The 17,479-nt window shown below is 39.2% G+C and overlaps 1 protein-coding gene across 7 annotated transcripts in view; it reads right to left on the reverse strand.

Annotated features, from left to right (window-relative positions):
* Nucleotides 1-17,479, reverse strand: part of rgs3a (regulator of G protein signaling 3a) — a 157,776-nt gene that overhangs the window by 8,602 nt on the left and 131,695 nt on the right. For 6 of the 7 annotated variants that reach the window (XM_038733259.1, XM_038733261.1, XM_038733260.1 and 3 more), the window contains one exon: nt 5,227-5,297. In XM_038733259.1, the coding sequence (XP_038589187.1) occupies nt 5,227-5,297 (71 nt within the window). Of the gene's footprint in view, nt 1-322; nt 489-5,226; nt 5,298-17,479 lie in introns of those variants that run through there. The other variant, XM_038733265.1, reaches the window with a different exon arrangement.

Genomic DNA, 17,479 nt, shown 5'->3' on the forward strand with positions numbered 1-17,479 from the left:
CCAAAAAGACCACATGAGCCAATCCTATTCCTGAAATCCAGGCTGTGTATTATAAGAAAAAGGGGCAGCCTCAAGTTAGAACTTAAAACTGCTTCCTCCAAAATAGTTTGAGCGCTCCAGCCTCAGGGGGGATTCTTTCCCTCACTGCGACTGTCAAATGAGATCCATGTAGAGGTCAGATAGCTTCCTACCAGCTTGACAGCATCCATTCCTGTGGGAGGCAAAGCAGCCCCCACTCCACACCTTCTACACCCTTCCTTCTGATGTTAGTAATTCTTGATATTGAAAATCAAAGTGCAGATGAACACTGCCTTGCGCTTACCTTTCAAGGTACTTCTCTGAGAAATCAACCATAGTGTGAAACATGGGTGCCAGCCTGATCGCAGGTTCACTTGGTATGTAAGCAAATTTGACTGCATGTAAGCGTGTTTCATACGAGTGCTGGTGCTCAGGGTCCAGAGGTTTGTTTGATCACATTCCTCTAAGCCCTGAGAGGCTCTGGTGGAGCTTTATATAGTCCAGGGGGTCTGGAGAAGGCGGACTCTGGGCTCACCCAATCACCACGCAGGGTTTAGAGAGGACAGATTCCTTCCACTGGGGCCTGTACAGGTCTTTAGTTTTATGGGTTGGGACGCTGAGATGACATTTGTCTTTTTAGCAACTTAGCTACTGTAATGATCTGTTCACATGTCCCACATGACAAACAGTGGTAGAGCTCTGTGTTACATCTGCTACCAGGCTACAAGAAAGAAATAACACACATTAAAATTTCATATTGTCTCTTCAGTAGTTTTGCTCTCGGATAGAATCTAATGCCCTCCATCAGGAACACAAAGTGAGACCACCGTGGCTTTACATAATAAAGTGAGTGAAAGACATTTACTTTGGGGAATATAATTTAGGGGAAACTCCACTGACTTTACACATAAAAGTCTGTTTGGAGGTCTTGGGGAGTACTACTGTTTATGTGGGAAAAGTAGTATAAAGCCTTTGCGTCTCAGGAAAGAGGTGGGCAAAGTCTGAAAATTTTAAACATCAGCTAATGTCAGGCTAGAAACTACTAACTCACCTCAGTTTGATGCTTGCGGTTTGAGGCTACACTAGCCACCACTAACCATGCATTCACTTGCTCCTCGGATGGTACCACGTCCCGAGTTGTGAAGTCGTTCTTCCCACTTCAGTGTGTTCATGTGCTTTTAAGTCAGAATGTGGCAAACAACATGGACGGTATTACAAAGATGTGTTGTATTGTCATTGTCATCCAAGTATGCTGAAACAGTTTAAAGCTTTAAATTATAAAGAGATTTTTGTCCCAGAGTTGTTACTGCAACTGTAACTACTGTTAATTACCTGAAACCACTAAAATATTGCTTGTACTGCAAATACTGCTAATAAATAACTTTCCAAATTAACCTAACCTAACACTATATCACAAATGACATGTTAGCAAAAACTGTATATGCAATATGTGATTTTGCAACACTAATCAAATGTTTCTAACCACCAACCACGTTTCTACTTGCATGACGTCAACAACCCGGCAACTCGTGTACCAAACTTTTCTCAGACTTTCTGAGTTGTTGTTCCGACTTCAGGGGGCATTCACATGAATTTTCCTGATTATTCAGACACCACAAATGCAAAGTAACATAACACACCCAAAAGTATGACCGAAGTTGCATTGTGGCTAATGTAGGTGCCGTGTTTTGACACTCAAGAAGAATGCAGGGAATCAGTATTGTGCTGTGAAAAACACCACTCTCCATCCATTAATACTGACCAGAAAATGTCTTCAGTATATACTGTATGTAAAGTACAACTGTACATACATCAAATACAGAAACACAAACACGAGATGGTAATTTGTGTTGTTTATATTAAACACAACACAAGTAAACACTTCACTCCGTGTTTTGCTTCGCTTTTCTCTGACCTCTTCAACTGTCTGTATTTCCTGCCTTTATGAATCGAGGTTGGGTACCAGTTGTCATCTCTCAATCTTATCGGTATGTATATGTTTGTTGTGGTAGAAAAATATATCCAAAGAAACGAAAAACTGTACTTCTGGGTACGTTTCTGCATATATTACTCTGGTGCACTAATTGATGTGTTTATGGCTTCATTGCTTCTTGTTGGAAACCACCAGATGGGGGGGAAAAACAGCAGTATAGCTGTACTGGGATGTATTACTCGGGGAAGCAGAACACCTGGACTGAGTAAAAACAAAAGGTGATAATGGAGAGGGGGATGGCAGAGACAACGTGGACAATTACAAAAACAGCAAAAAGGAGAGAAGGAGAAGTGTAGGATGTAAGAAACACAAAGGTAGGAAGAGTACAGTGGAAAATAATTAGAGCAGGAGAGAGAATGCTTAAGAAGTTGATGACCAGAAAGTCTTTGTTGTTGTAAATGATGCACGAATGGCCAAGTGCTTTGTAAGATTGGTGAGAGGAAGTTTCAAAGAGGACAGTAATGGGCTCTTACATGTAAGTACCATTTCACCTCTAAGTGAAAAATCTATTTTCTTCTTCTATGGATATTGACATTGTGTATTGAGATCTGTTTCATTCAATCTTCCTCTCACTGACGATGATTAGGGTAATTACAACAATGAGAAGAGTGTTTATAGTGATATTATCACTAATTGCAAGACTGAGACCAACAAAACAAAAGAACGAGATGAACCTCAACATTCCAAGTTGCACTTTTTCAAGCTGAACTGGAGTCTACATCAGCATAGGTAAGAGTATCAAATCTAGTCACCGCAAAGGTTAAAAACACACAGAACACAATGTACACAACAGGAAGGACATTCAGAGGAGAGGAAATCAAATATGCTATTACTACATGATCCCTCGCTCCATGGGCAAAGGTCAGTGGTCTTTTTTTAAGATATAAATTGCATTATTTGGTCATGTGAGATAATGTTGACCACTGATGTACATGTACCATTTCTATCTATAGAAGCAACATATTGCATTTTTATTTCTCTGAATTACACAGAAAAATATTGTATTGTGGGCTATTAAGGGTATATTTATTGGTGTGACTTAGTATGGTGGAGTAGATTTTGCCTGCGGTATTGGTTTTACAGTGTGGCATAATGACAAATGGCTGAAAATGGTTCAAATACTGGGCGATGAAAAAATATTCATAAGCAATTACAGGCACATGACATTGACAGTTTAATGGAAACAAGAGCTGCAAATACACAAGACAGAAAGTGTGTAAACATGAAGAGTTTCCGCCACGCTGGGAAAGCTTTGTGAGTGAACCTTGTTATATTGACTAATGATGACAGAAAAGTTTTGCACTCAACGACAGGAAGTAACTTTGTCTACAAAAGACAAAGATGTTTTTTTTTCCCATGCAGCCTTTATCAGTCACAACTACGCTGTACAGATGCCTCTTAAGTAGAAAAAAAGAAGTAATTAGCATCAGATGTTTATATAGCGACCTATCAACATCTAGTGCTGGAACAAGGAAAAAGATGTGTAAGACAATGCTCTCCACCACCATCTCCATGACACCAAATGATATAATATAAACTTACCATAAACATTTGTACATAGCATATGAAGAAGGTAAGGACTTGTACAGCATATACAACCATACCTTTTTTTCTTACACCTAGCTTAAATGTCTCATCCCACATTAAAATGGAAGACTAAATGTATTTCGAAAGTAAAAAGTGTTGTTTGCTTCACACCCGTCTAGACAAAGGGACAGAATCCTCCACAGGGACAGGGTGATCAGTGTTTGCTAACCAACAAACGCTGCCAAGTTGCTATGTGTGGCTATGACTGAAATTTTCAGGTACAAATTACACATTACAAAGTCATTACTACACTTTTGTGTATCTGTGTATCAAGTCTTTAGTTAGAAGAACAAAAGCATTCTTGCTTCTTGAAAGTGCTAGGAGAAGTCATGAATTAACTCAAACTAAATTTGATGTTACTATAATGAAAACATAGTGTTTAAACACAGTGTACTGCAATACCATGTCCAAAACTGATCACCAATCCATCACTGATTTGGAAATATGCCTTATTTGCAAACAATCCCACAATTTAGATTTAAACTACAATAAAAGGAAAAACACACTTCTTATCCCTGTGAAAAAAGGCTGTGGAATCTTAATCACTTAATCTGCTGATTAACTAAACAACATAAAAACACAGCTTGCACAGAAGTATGGACAGCTATCAAGGACAGCCAGTGAGAGTGGTTTTATTGTCCCCCGTGGCGTGAAATCTGCTTTCATCTTGATGAACAGCAGCGTGAATCGAGCTCATTCAACAGCTGCTGAATAACTGAGGCGTCAACGCACACATCCACACACAAAAAAGCATTCTCAACACACACACACACCTTTACTTCTCACGCCACTGAGAAAGTGTGACACACATATGGTATCACACTCCCCAACAACACACACATCAGTTACCACTTAATTAAGTAGATGGTGATCAGTGTTGAATGACAGGCTTAAACTTTTACTGTCACCTTAAGTACCTGCACCTATGTGAACAAGTGCAGGTATTCCCCAGACCATCAAAAGGGCCAAAATATTTGTATGCAACATTAAGGTGTTGCCCAAAATGGAGACAAAAGGGCACAGTTTTAAATTTAGCCACCCTAGTGTGGACCTGTCCTAACATCCCCAGTGCACTAATCCAGTCACACCTACACTAACACATTGTCAGAATAAGTTCTGATGTTTCAATCAACCCCCTCACTCCCCCCATGTGCTGTAGCAGGCTATCTTTCACCATTAATTTGGACACAAGCAAAGACATTCTTTTAAAACAATGGATGTTAAAGCAGGGTGTGAAATTTTTACCCTTTACTGGATACACATGTTGATTAAATTAGCATGAAAATAGAAGGCTGATGTCTGAACAGTGAAAACAGAACAGGTATTGTAGTTAGTCAGTACTCTGGCTCACTCTCATTCCCATACCTCCTCTTTCTCACATATAAATTATCTTTATATTTTAAATCAACCAAGCTTTGCTTTCCTAAACAATGGTGTGATATTGTCACAGGTTAAAATTCACATTCAGGAAAAATTTAACAAAACATGCCATTCATTCCTTGTTTCCAACTTTCAAAATGATCTGACAGTGAAACTGAAGATAAGAAAGGAAACACACACACACACACACACACACACACACACACACACAGACAAACAACTAATTAATTTGAGATTTGAGTACTTACAGGTTCTTGGATTTCTTCTTCTTTGTTCCTTCGGGGCAGACCTCGCAGCTACAGGGGGATCCGGAGCTCAGCTGAGGGGAGATGAAGTAGAGCACACACTGCATCATCCACCCTTCACACAGAAAGAGGGCCCAGTAGCCTCATGCAGATACTCTAGCTAGCTTCTACTAGCTCCAACAGGCAATGGCAACCTAAGTTGGCTAGTAAAATAGTAAGTCCTCGGCGTGTCCAGTTAGGATAGACTGTAGTCCAGTCCGTAACACACACAGCCAGCCACTAAAATGATTAATCCACAGTCCACAGGATAAATCCCACAAGGCAAAGCTCTCAGAGGTGTGTGTGTCTGTGTCTTGCTGAAAGAGTGTGTCTGACTCTGTGTGTCTGTGTGTGTGTGTGCAGCAGATGGTGTTTGTAAACAATATGTGTCTGGATTTCACAAAGTAAGGAAATTCTGTGAGAGTGAGAGAGTGTGAAAGACTACGGCTGTTGTTTCTGTTGGCCTCCAACTGTGCCCTAGGTTTGAAGTGGCGAGCCAAGACCCCAGGTTTCACATTACACTTTCTGCCAGCCCACCATTTTCATTGGTTAAGAGTAAAAGGGAAGTTGCTTCAGGGTGGGGAAGGGGTCAATCTCCACTAATCTGATGGCCTGAAGCTGCCCCATTGTATGTGTGTGTGTGTGTGTGTGTGTCTCTAAATAATGAGCCATTGTATTACAGGAACACACAGTTGAATCTGAGCTGCATACTAGCCACAGCTGGTAACACATGGTGTATGTTTTCTATCTGCGTGGGACCCAATTTGAGTTTCAGCCTGTTTCCAGTCTTTATGCTAAGCTATGCTAATTGGTTCCTGGTTGTAGTTTCATATTAACAGACAGATATGAGATCGCTATCGATCGTCTCATCTAAAAGCTATGGTTAGAGGCTAATTCAGATTATTGAGGGTCCTCACTAGTATAATAATGCAAACATACTGATGTGTATTTGTGTATCCAATTGTGCAAGTATAAAGTGAAAATGCGTCAGGTCACAATGTGTTTGTGGGACTATTTTTGTATTTAAACAATATCTCTTAGTCCCACGAGCAAACATTTCCTGCTGTATGACCCACCCTACATATACCAGCTGCCCAAAGTAATATCCTGTCGTGCTTTTGCACTGTTGAACATGGTCAGTACATCAACCATATTAACTTACTGACAAAACAGGAGGAGGAAACATGTTTAGCCATTGGATGATACTGATTTTTAAATGACTGTTCATTTATAACAATTTGAACAAAGATGATAATAGGAAACACATATTTTTTTAAAATTCCCTCAAGTTTCTGGCAGCAGCACAGCAATGAAACTCCTGACACGAGGAGCTGAAAATTAGACCTTTGTTTAATGCTGATGTGGGTGAGCACACACTGAAAGATATACCGCTTCTTCCGATATGAGTCCTAATAAGTTAACTATCTAGCTAATCCTGGAAAATAAGAACAAGTCTGTCTGTGAATGAATTTGTCTGCTCCCAATCCTGGATGACAGCAGGGCATCTCTCTGCCACATCCGCCTCTTTCATAACTCCTCCCTCCAACTGAGATTCAGTTTGTCATTATAGGAAGTGTACACCAATGCACTCAACGCTTTCTGACTGAAGTCGCAGTTGACTGTGAAAGGTGAAGTGTATGTTATGTAGGAGCTGTCTAAAAACAAGTACAAGCTAAGCATGGAACAAAATATTTTTAGTGCTGCTGTCTGACAGGCACAAAGACCTGTTGAACTGTACAGTGTGTGTGTGTGTGTGTGTGTGTGTGTGTGTGTGTGTGTGTGTGTGTGTGTGTGTGTGTGTGTGTAGCGGGTTCTATTTGCATGACTAAGACATGCATGGTTGCAAGCTAATGTAGTATTTTTTGGGTAATACTGACAAAATGCTTGCTATTTTTAACCAGTGTCAGTGATAATGTGATTGCTGGTGCTTAAATATATTTATACATAAGAAATGTCTGAGTAATGTGAGCATGATGAACTAACAGGCATTAAGTCATTGTTAATTTCTCACCCGTACTTACAGTTCAGAAAACTGCATCAGTTCTTCAAATGTATCAAAAGTTATAGGTAATATCTATAGTGCTATAACCAAACCCTAGATGATATATTGTCACACCACAATAAGATATATATCATGCAGCTGATGGTCATGAGAGACATCAAAATCTAATCAGTAATCTCAGAGGGAACAGCACAACAGGTGAGTCCCAGTCCCTATGGAGCCATCAGCAAGGCTTTCCCCTGAAACCACAGGAAACTATTGAAAAATGACACAAACAGAGACATCTGTCCTGATGTAGCACCCCAGGACAGTATTATTCATCCTGTATCAGGAGAGCAAATTATGCTGTGTAGCCAGTATAGATCAGAGGGGGATTGTCCGCTTGTTGGGTCAGCCTTTGTTCGACTAGGCTCCCTGCATGTAAGGACTGGATGCTCATTCACACTAGACTGCTATGTTACAGCTGGATGGCATCCACATCCACACACACAGTGAAAAGCCGGCTTTCTTGCTCCAGCTAGTATTAGCAAGTGGCTAATCTGTCAGACAGCAGAACCGCAATTCATGATACATGACAGCATCTTGTCAGTGGGAGGTCAGTTAAAAGGATGAAGTCTTAAAATTACAATGCCATGATTTCATACGGAATCAAAATGGCCTTCCAGCTTCTTTTTAATTCCCATTTATAGAGAGGTTGAAATCTACATGAACACTGAATATGAGCCTCTAACAGGGAGATTCAGGAGGACACTAAGGGCGAGATGCACAATATTTAATTAGTCAGGCTCCATGTGTAATAAATAAAGCTGTCTTAGATTGGTGTCAAACATTGTATAGTAATGTCAGTATTGTATGTATTTGAGTAGGTTTGTGTTAAATTAACAAAATCTTCGAAAATTATTGCATTAGAGGTTTATTCTCAAGTTTCTATGTTTCTCTTTTCTCTGTTTTCATTCTAACAGTCAGACCCCACTCAGGCCCCCAAACAAAAGAGACTTAGACAAACAGACACACACACACACGCACACACACACACACACACACACACTCACACACATACAAATACACGCACCCATATCTGCCTGGCAATGGACTGTGGATAATAAAAAAGTCTGAGTCTTTTCTAAAAATAACCCTGGTGTGTGTTTTGTGTGTGTGCGTGCTTATGTGTATAGACTGCTCACATGCCTCACTGAAGACAGTAAGAAAACACAGATTCTGCCAAAGACCACACGATAATATTGCCCCCTGTGGCAATGTTAAGGGTTGTAGGTTGTAGGATGGCTGTGCAGATACACAGATAAAGGTTAACCTGGCTGCATGCATGTTGCACACATGTCTTTGTAGCCAGTTCTCCAGTCCCATGTACATATATTACATTGGGAAAGAAGTCTAGAACATCAGTGGGCTGCTATTCCCTTAGATGACAGGGCAAAACTGTCTGTCTTTGTCTCAACAAACTGTACATTCTTCAGTTGTGCTCTGCACTAACAAACACACTGTAGGAACAATATTCTCAACACAGCTCTGAAACATTCTTGACCCAGTCAACCCAGACTCCAAATCCTCCGACAACCTAAAACCCCAGAGGTGGAGAAATGAATCTTGGTCTTTGTATATTTAAACCAGTTTAACCCCTGTTGCTTTTCTTTATCAGACCTCCCTCGGGCTACTTCCTTCCTTTTCATTCCCCCATTTCTTCTTTTATTTGAAAACAAGCTGTCTGAACACTGTTATGGGGAACCAGACAATCTCCCATTCCATTTAACAAAGCCTTGGATTAGTTCTATGTGTTAGACCCAAGCGGCAACTTCTGGGGCTGAAAAATTAAGCCAAACCGGAATTGCCAAAAACTGCATTTGGCCACATGATGCTGGTTGTTAAAATGTCCAACTTTACATCTTGGTACAAAAAATGGTTTTGGTTTCTATAGCCAAATCATGCTAACTCTGGAGTGGGTGGATTTTGATATAACTCATCCATTAAAATTATATCAAGGCTTAAAGTTAAGTTAAGTCAATAATTAAGGGCGTGGCTGAATAACAGGTGGGTGGCATTACAGGTAACTAGCCGCTAACTGTCTGCTAGCTCCACCCATGCACCCTCTTTGCCCATTTTTGGAATAGCCGGAGCCACATTGAGCTTTACAATTACTCTTCATAAAGCTATTGGGGACGTCACAAGACTACGTCCATGTTTTATACATTGGGTGTAAAACACGGGCAGACCCTAGTTTCCTGACATTGTGTGGCTTTACTCTGTGTGTGTGTATGTGTGTGTGTGTGTGTATGTCACACCCCTTTTAGACTGACACAGTAAGGTCATCCAACCTGGCATTATGCCCCTGCCCCATGGGTTCAAAGCAGAGCCAATGCTGATAAGGTTTGATATGAACACATATTTTAACAATAACCACAAGATTATAATACAGCTATTGAAATATAACAGTATTATTATCCCATTGCAGCCTTCTCAACAATAAATTCTTCTCATCTCAATCTCAGTAGATTCTCAAACATGAACAGAAAACAAATGACGTGGAGTTTTACCCTTTTTCCCACCATTATGTTGAATTTCAAGTAAATATTGTATAACACTTAAACAACATTGTGTTAGGCGAGTCTAACAGGCAGACAATGACATGTAAAACACTTCACACAATTTACCTACTGGTTCCATTTACAAACTGTGCCCGTTTTGCAAAAACAAATTCGTGCACTTTATGCTTAAGTTTGGCCCAATACAGCAGCAAGAAACTACAACAGTGATGATTTGGGACATAACAGCTGCAACTACACAAAAAAAGCTTCAACACATACAGTATTGGTTAGGCACGAATGATCCTCTTATGTTAATGTTTTGGACAAATCGTCGGTGTTGCACATGAAGCACAAATGCTTCGAAACCATGATAATGGAACAGTGGCGTCTTGGCTAAAAGGTGCAAGATGAAATTAGATGATATAATTCATAAAATGTAGACTACTGTGTATCACATTCCTATCTTAACCTTAAGTCAATGATGAAAGCGAAGCTAACTCTCATGTTGTACTCTGTTAAAGTATATTATTGTGCTAGATTTTTCCTCAGGAGTGACATCCTTGATAAATACAGGCCCTGTGGAATGTGAGCCCAAAGTCAGAAAACACGTGGTTTCAGAAATGAAGAACTTTATCATGCAATTGTAAAGTTATGTTAAAGTTCTCTAAATGTAGTTCTAGAGTTCTAGATCTGGGCAAAATCATCCCTACTTTTAATTTATGATTCTTTTTAAAATATGATTATGCTAGCTTGTTTCTATGTTGAAATGTTCCATTTTTAAACGGAATTAGTAAACTAAGCAAATAACTGGACACAGCTTGCTTGTTTGATATAATCTTGGCCATTTCTTTCCCTTGATATGTGTCTGCACTTTCCCGTAGATCTTGGCCAGAGAGTTGAAAGAAAAGGAAGACAAAAAACAGAACACTGGGCTCTCTCTCTCAGAGGGGCATTGTGGGAACAATGGATCTTTTATAAGAGAGAAAAAATACAACAAGATATAGAGTAAAAAGATTTAATAAAGGAGCAAACTGATGTTTTAAACAAAGAAGCATGGGAGAGAACACAAAACCAAATGCAGAACTCAGTGGGGGAGTTTTAATGATTATCAAGCAATCTAATTTATATATATGAAGCTGATGTCTGCTTAACATATTCAAGATGTAATACAGATATACTTCATATAGAGTTTTTCTCACAGTTCTTTCTTTGTTTTATAAAAGCCTTGAGCCTCTATTATTGTTTTTTTTTTCATTGTTTCAATTTATGTCGCAGGAAATATTTTTCCAACTTCCTATACAAATAAAAGGAAATGGGGTAAAATTAACTTGTTGTTGAAAGACCAAGGGACTACGACTGTGTATGTGTTTTTGTGAGTGTGTGAGCTTGTGTAACTGGCAGCTGCTAACACACACTTTTACAGTACAATGGCACAGCCTCAATATTCAGTAACATCTGAAAATAAACTCAGTGACCCACAGACAGGATACTGACTCATTCCTACTCAAACTACATAATGAAAGCAGATACAAAAGGTGCATTGTGTGCACATTTGTGTGTATGTGTGTGTGTGTGTGTGTGTGTGATTTGTGTGAGAGAGAGAGAGACCAGTATGTGAATATAGGTGTGTATTATATTTGATAGGACTCTCCTCTGCCTCCGGTTATTCACTGCTCAGGAGATGGCTACTTTCTGCTCAAGTACTTCCTATGTCACAGGATGTTATCGAACAATGCTCGTACATCGTCACTTCTCCGAGCTGCTCTAAAAAGTGGTCAGGTTACTCAGTCCAGGAACTGGTGCTATCTAGAACAAATTTTATTGACATTTTCTGGCCGGACCTTTCTGCTTGGAATTTTAATAGCCCCAGCTTCACAATTCTTTCCAAAACTGGCAATTTTGCACGGACTGGCCATCAGGAGCACCAATGGACCAATTACTCCCAATTGGCTGTAGCCACAAAGGGGTGAACCATGACTATATATTTTCTTATTGTGCTACACTGGCTACATAAATCATTTGTTTTTAGTAGCTTAATGACAGTTATGAATTTTAAACCACAGCCTGGAATCTGTTGCAGCCAGACTCTCGGGCTTCCTTGTTGACACTCGTAAAGCAATTAGCGAAGATGATGGATTTGTCCCTTGTAATGATGCAGGAACAGTAAGCAAATATTAGTGACACATGCTCCACGGGTCAGCTACACTGGCCAGATGAAAGCATTTTTTCGTAGATATCAAACCCACTTTATGTACTCCAGGTGCACAAAAACATCTACCATCTGTCTAATAACATCTGCATCTCTCTTGCTACTGGGTTTAATAGCTAAAAAGAAAATTAAGAAAATCAGACAGCCTATTCTGAGCATTATTTGTTTCATAATTTTTAGTTTGAAAGATGAGGTTAGATAAGGTCTTAGCCTAGTTATTACAGCTGCACAGCCATTGCTCATACAATAAATACTTTACTGTATCACAGTATTATAATAAATAACTATTATAATTGTCGAGTAGGATTTAATATGCATTCATTGTGTGTTTACAGACATGTTGCACTTCACTATTTTCAATCCACAGAGGTCATACAAGGATTTACTTTTATAATATGTCATTGTATAATAACTTAAAAACAGCATTCCTGGTCAACTGGTCATTATTCTTAGTCAAGTTAATGTAGAGAACGGTCAGTGCATCACTGTAAATACATTATTCATGCTTAATTGCAGCCCTGTTTTTGAACTTTTATGCGAGTGACGTCCATCACATTATCACAAACTGTTGACGTTGCAACACAGGGCATGGTTGCCAATCCCTCAACAAATTCCACTCTCATTCAGTCCCTGCTGACAGGTCAGCACCACTGAGATCCATGAGCCAACACTTACAGAAAGATAATTGTAATATCTACTTAGAGAAGTAAGGTGTTGTGAGGTGCGGGTGCTATATTTCGCCTATTAAATCTATTTGCAGCCAAAATGAAGAGCTGGCTTCCAGATTAGCAAAACAATATCTAGGAAAGCAACATGTTGGGATAAGATGTATGGAGGTCAGGAGGGATGGGAGGAATGCTGCCAATGAGATTCCAACGTGGCAGGCGGATAATGATGTGGGTCACACACACCCGTTCATGTAAAGGTTGTGCTTCACCTCCCAGTGGAACTAAACAGCAGGAGTTATGGAATATCAGACTTTACTGTTGGCCTCTATTTGTGGAATAACAGACAAGATTAAAGCATATGTTTTTTTTAAGTGAAGCTGGAGTCCAAGTAACAAGCCTCATTAAATTTGTTATATAGGGCCAAACCATTAGCCTCAACGTCTTTAAAAAGGTACATTCTGTTATCATAGCGTCATCAATTTCCATGTAAAAAGAACCCATTAAAAAGGAATTGGACGCATAGATAAAAAAAAGCAGGCCGAAAGCAAATTATACACATCAGTGGTTATAAATTATGGACTGCTTTGGTGCCCTTATAAAGAGAAACTCCAGACTCTAACCAGCACTATAAGAGAGGGTTGTGTCTATTGTGAAAAGAAAACTACACTAAAACCAAAAGTCAAGTTCCTGGTGTACTTTTTACGTTTTGCAGTATGTTATTTCAGCATTCTGACAAAAACAGAGCAAACAAGCCATTTGCTCTACATTTGGATATTCAGTTTAGTGAACAAGAGGTTCCAAAATAAAGCATAAAGGGTTCTCATTGGATCAAATATCACAAATTTGAAGAAAAAACTAAACATTTTTTCTATTCTGCAATTGCTATTTATTCCATAAATTGTAAGAACTGAGACTCAATGTCAGTCAAGAAAAGAAAGAAAAATACATACTGTCATGTTGGCAAACAGAGATTTTATAGTTGTGTTGTAGTGCTGTACAATTAAATGCTGGACATACTCCCTGTAATCATAGCAGTGTCAGGCAGTAAAAGGTTATTCAACACAATAAATTTTTTGCCAATGTCACATCAAGGAGTGAACTTTGATTTCCCTTTCTCTACATCAAGGACTGGTTGTTCCCTTTGAACCTGTTTCCATCCTGTGAAGACAGCATGTGTACTCCCATCATACCACCAGCATTGTTCACCCTGCCTCCTGCCTCCTGGGGAGTGTGAGTAATTGTGTGTGTCCTGTGTGTGTAAAATTCAAACATCACTGTCAGGGTCGCGTTCTGATGTGGACCACATAGCTTGGCATGCAGATAAAGTACATCGCGTTCTTGTTATCTTACTGAATGTATTTTTATGGCAGAGACGGAACACACCGGGTTTTGGACAAAAGGTTGTGTATCCTACACTCGACAACAGTGAACAAGTAGCAAAAGGCTACCTAAAATGGTAGTGGTGCAATAGCTGATTTTAGGTGCTGCAGGTGTTCATTAACACTGATCTCACAAACATTTAGAGAAATTTTCATAAAATTTTCATCTTAAGAGACTTGAAGACCTTTTCCTTCTAAATAAGATAATTTAATTAAAATTGAAAAAGGAGGTGGAGGAGATGGAAGGCATACTCGCTCTCCACCATGACCGCAATGTTTAGGAACATTCTTATGGTTGAACACTTTTCACTGTACTATTTCAGTTTTAATTTCCTTGTCCATACTGCATGCACGTTTGATAAATCCGGAGTACAGAGCAAGCTCAAAGTGCATCGTCTATTGTCAGTGTCCGTGTGTGTGCATATGCGAGAAACCATCTATCAACATTTATGTAATCGAGCCCTTATTCTTCCAAAATACTGCTATGGCAACGAGCGCTGTAAACACCTTCTGACACACACACAAGACACAACTATGCAACAAGGGGCCTTCTGGATCCGCTCTTGGATTAGGGGAACGTCAGGAGAGCGCTTTGTTGTACCAGTGACAGCGTCCAAAGTCCTGTCAGTTAATGACCTAACTGCATACACTGTAGGGCAGTGGTGGGCAGAAAGCACGGTTCTGCTAAAAAAGGTCCAGTTACTAAGTGCCGTGACATCAGGCCATCACGTCTTACGAAATAATGACATCATCAAAGCCCTGAACAGTGTTTAAATTTAAAGGTCACTGAAGAAATGTACATTGCTCATAGTAACTGTTGTATATTCCCCTAAATTGGTTACCATATAGTCCTACGTTGGATGCGATGTGCCTTTGTGTTATTTTATTAGTCATGTTCACTGTCATCATCTTTGTTTGCTTATTCAAAACAGCTGATGCTAAATTAAATAATTCCGTCTAACCATCTCCAGCCTTTTGCTCTCCTCGATGTACATTAAATGTAGAACAATACCCCTGATGTTGCCTTGTCACTAATTTTGTAAAATGTCAGTACTGTTTGCAAGTGTGAACAGAAGCTATCTTTTACCATGTGGAGTGAGTTACAAGTACTGAGCGGGAGCCCTCTGTGTGTCTGGCATTCAATGATTGACTTGTTCTATTTTGCTCTTGTTCCTCTGTTCAGATGGAAAACAACCAGGAACAAATAATACTTTAGAATCTGTTTCAAAGGAAGCTATTAAATTTACGATTCACACTGTTATACAGTAATATCAGAGCTAATTGATGGAAACCTTCATGAAATTGATGTTCCCCACAATCCCCTCACACACACAGTAACTATCCAGGTAGCCCAACAATTGCTAACAAATAAACAGGGGGACGCTAGCTTTGCCTTTGTGGTGGGGATTTGTGAGAAAGTCCACATGAAACCTACTCAGGGTTTTAGTAGTAGTACAGAGACAGAGAGTTTTTGGCCACGTGAGAGCTTCCCTGGCAAAGAACGATTATCATGGGAAATCTCTCATGAGGTGACAAGGAGTTACTGAATTCGCTAAGACAAATAGGTTTCATGTCAGGGAAAAATATCAAAAGTGTATTTGTTTTTGGAAATAATCTTAAATAACCGTGCAGGTGTAGTACAAAAACGCTCCTAACACACTTTGAGTTTCAAACCCTTTAATTAAACTAAGGTTAAATGTTTTTTTCATGTGTACAAGAAAATGTTTAATTTATTTTTGATGCCTCTTTCCATGTCTCTGTTTCATACTATTTTAAATTAATTTCAATTTAAAGTATATATAAATACATATCAATATAAAACTACAGAAATAAAGCAATTAAAATATTAATAGTAGTATTAATAGTTCATTAGTTCATCAACCATCCATTCATCTATAAGACTCTTTCATGCACCACATTTCATTCTGACTTCATCCTGACTTTTGGCAGGAAAAAAAAAATGTAATAAGCAGATGTGAAATATTCATATAATAAGAAGTTATTCACTTTGACAGTCAAAGTCACAATAAAATGTCAGAATCAGAAAGTGAAAGTTATAGCTCATCCCAGAGGACTCTTATTTGTTATCACAGTTGCTCTACTGGCAATGAATTTTCCCTCTCCCTCAGTGTGGCTGCCTATCTATGAAGCCAGAATCTCTCACGTCTCAGCAGTCAGAAGGCACCATCCCAGAAAGATGTGTATATTTAGAAAACAAGATGTAAAAAAACAACAACAACAACACAGTTGACTGGTAAACTCCTCCCCTGAATGGCGATTGTCCAACGACTGTTTAGCAACTGCAACTAGGCAAGGTAGGCCTGTCCAGCTTTGGATTTCACCACATTTTGAAGCACTGTGCATGGAGCTCTAGTAAGAACGATACTCTGTATGTAAAGAGTTTGGAGGTTTTTGAATCTCCAAATCAAAAACGCAAGAACAAAAGTGTAGGGAATGGATTAAACAGTGTATTTCTCTGCTCTAATGTGAGCAGCAACCTCAAAAAAAAGGAAAGAATTAGAAATGAAGTGCATTATTTTGTTGGATTACAGATTTTGCCTGCATCTTTTAGCATTACATTGTGAATACAGCCATCATGTGGGTTTTCGATTTGAAACCAAACATTAAAAAGTAAGCTAACTAGCTACAGCTGATAAAATCTGCTGGCCACCATTGACAAATCAGCTGACAGTGGACAATGTTGTCAAACCTCTTGTTATCAAACCTATTTGCTGGCAAGAAATGAGAAGCCTGCTTTTTTTGGCCTCTGTTTAATGCATATGAAAATAAACTGCATATGCTTGATTTGAAAACTTAATGTAGCAACAGTAAGTAAGGAGGGCTGACCTTTTCAAAGCAAGGTTGTAAATTAACAAGAGATGGAGAGAGTTGTGTGGAACAATGAAATGGAAATGGAAAGACAGGACAGACATGATCGTTTGGTTGCGTGTGGTTGTGTAATGTATCTTAGTTATATCTTAGAACAGAACTTGTAAAGGAATCACTAATATGTGTATGTATCCATGAAACAAAGCTGAAAATGTGTCTCTTTCTTTCTTTCTTTCTTACTTTCTTTCTAGATAGATATAGTCACTGAAATTTGATTGTAAACTGTTGCGTAAAACACCATGAACTGAAACACATCCCAGTCAGTTCATTCACATCTTTGTCAACAGATACTTGGGCGACCGGACACTTTGTTGACTGTCCCAAATGCTTGTCCACTCTGCTCAGTAAATATTTACATGTTCCTCATTGAGCATTTCACTGAATGTATCCAGCCTGGCTGCGTTTCACATGAATTTGAACCCTGGAGACCTTTTGTCCCTTCTGGGCCAGCTGATTCTGATGTACACTTTGGCCAATTACCTATCTATTTTGTTTCATATTTGGACAAAAGAACACTTGGGAGGGATGTG

Source organism: Micropterus salmoides, unplaced genomic scaffold (assembly GCF_014851395.1).
Source record: "Micropterus salmoides isolate LMB-PRFRI ecotype aquatic unplaced genomic scaffold, ASM1485139v1 Ms_hic_scaffold_20, whole genome shotgun sequence".
NCBI classification, from domain to species: Eukaryota; Metazoa; Chordata; class Actinopteri; order Centrarchiformes; family Centrarchidae; genus Micropterus; species Micropterus salmoides.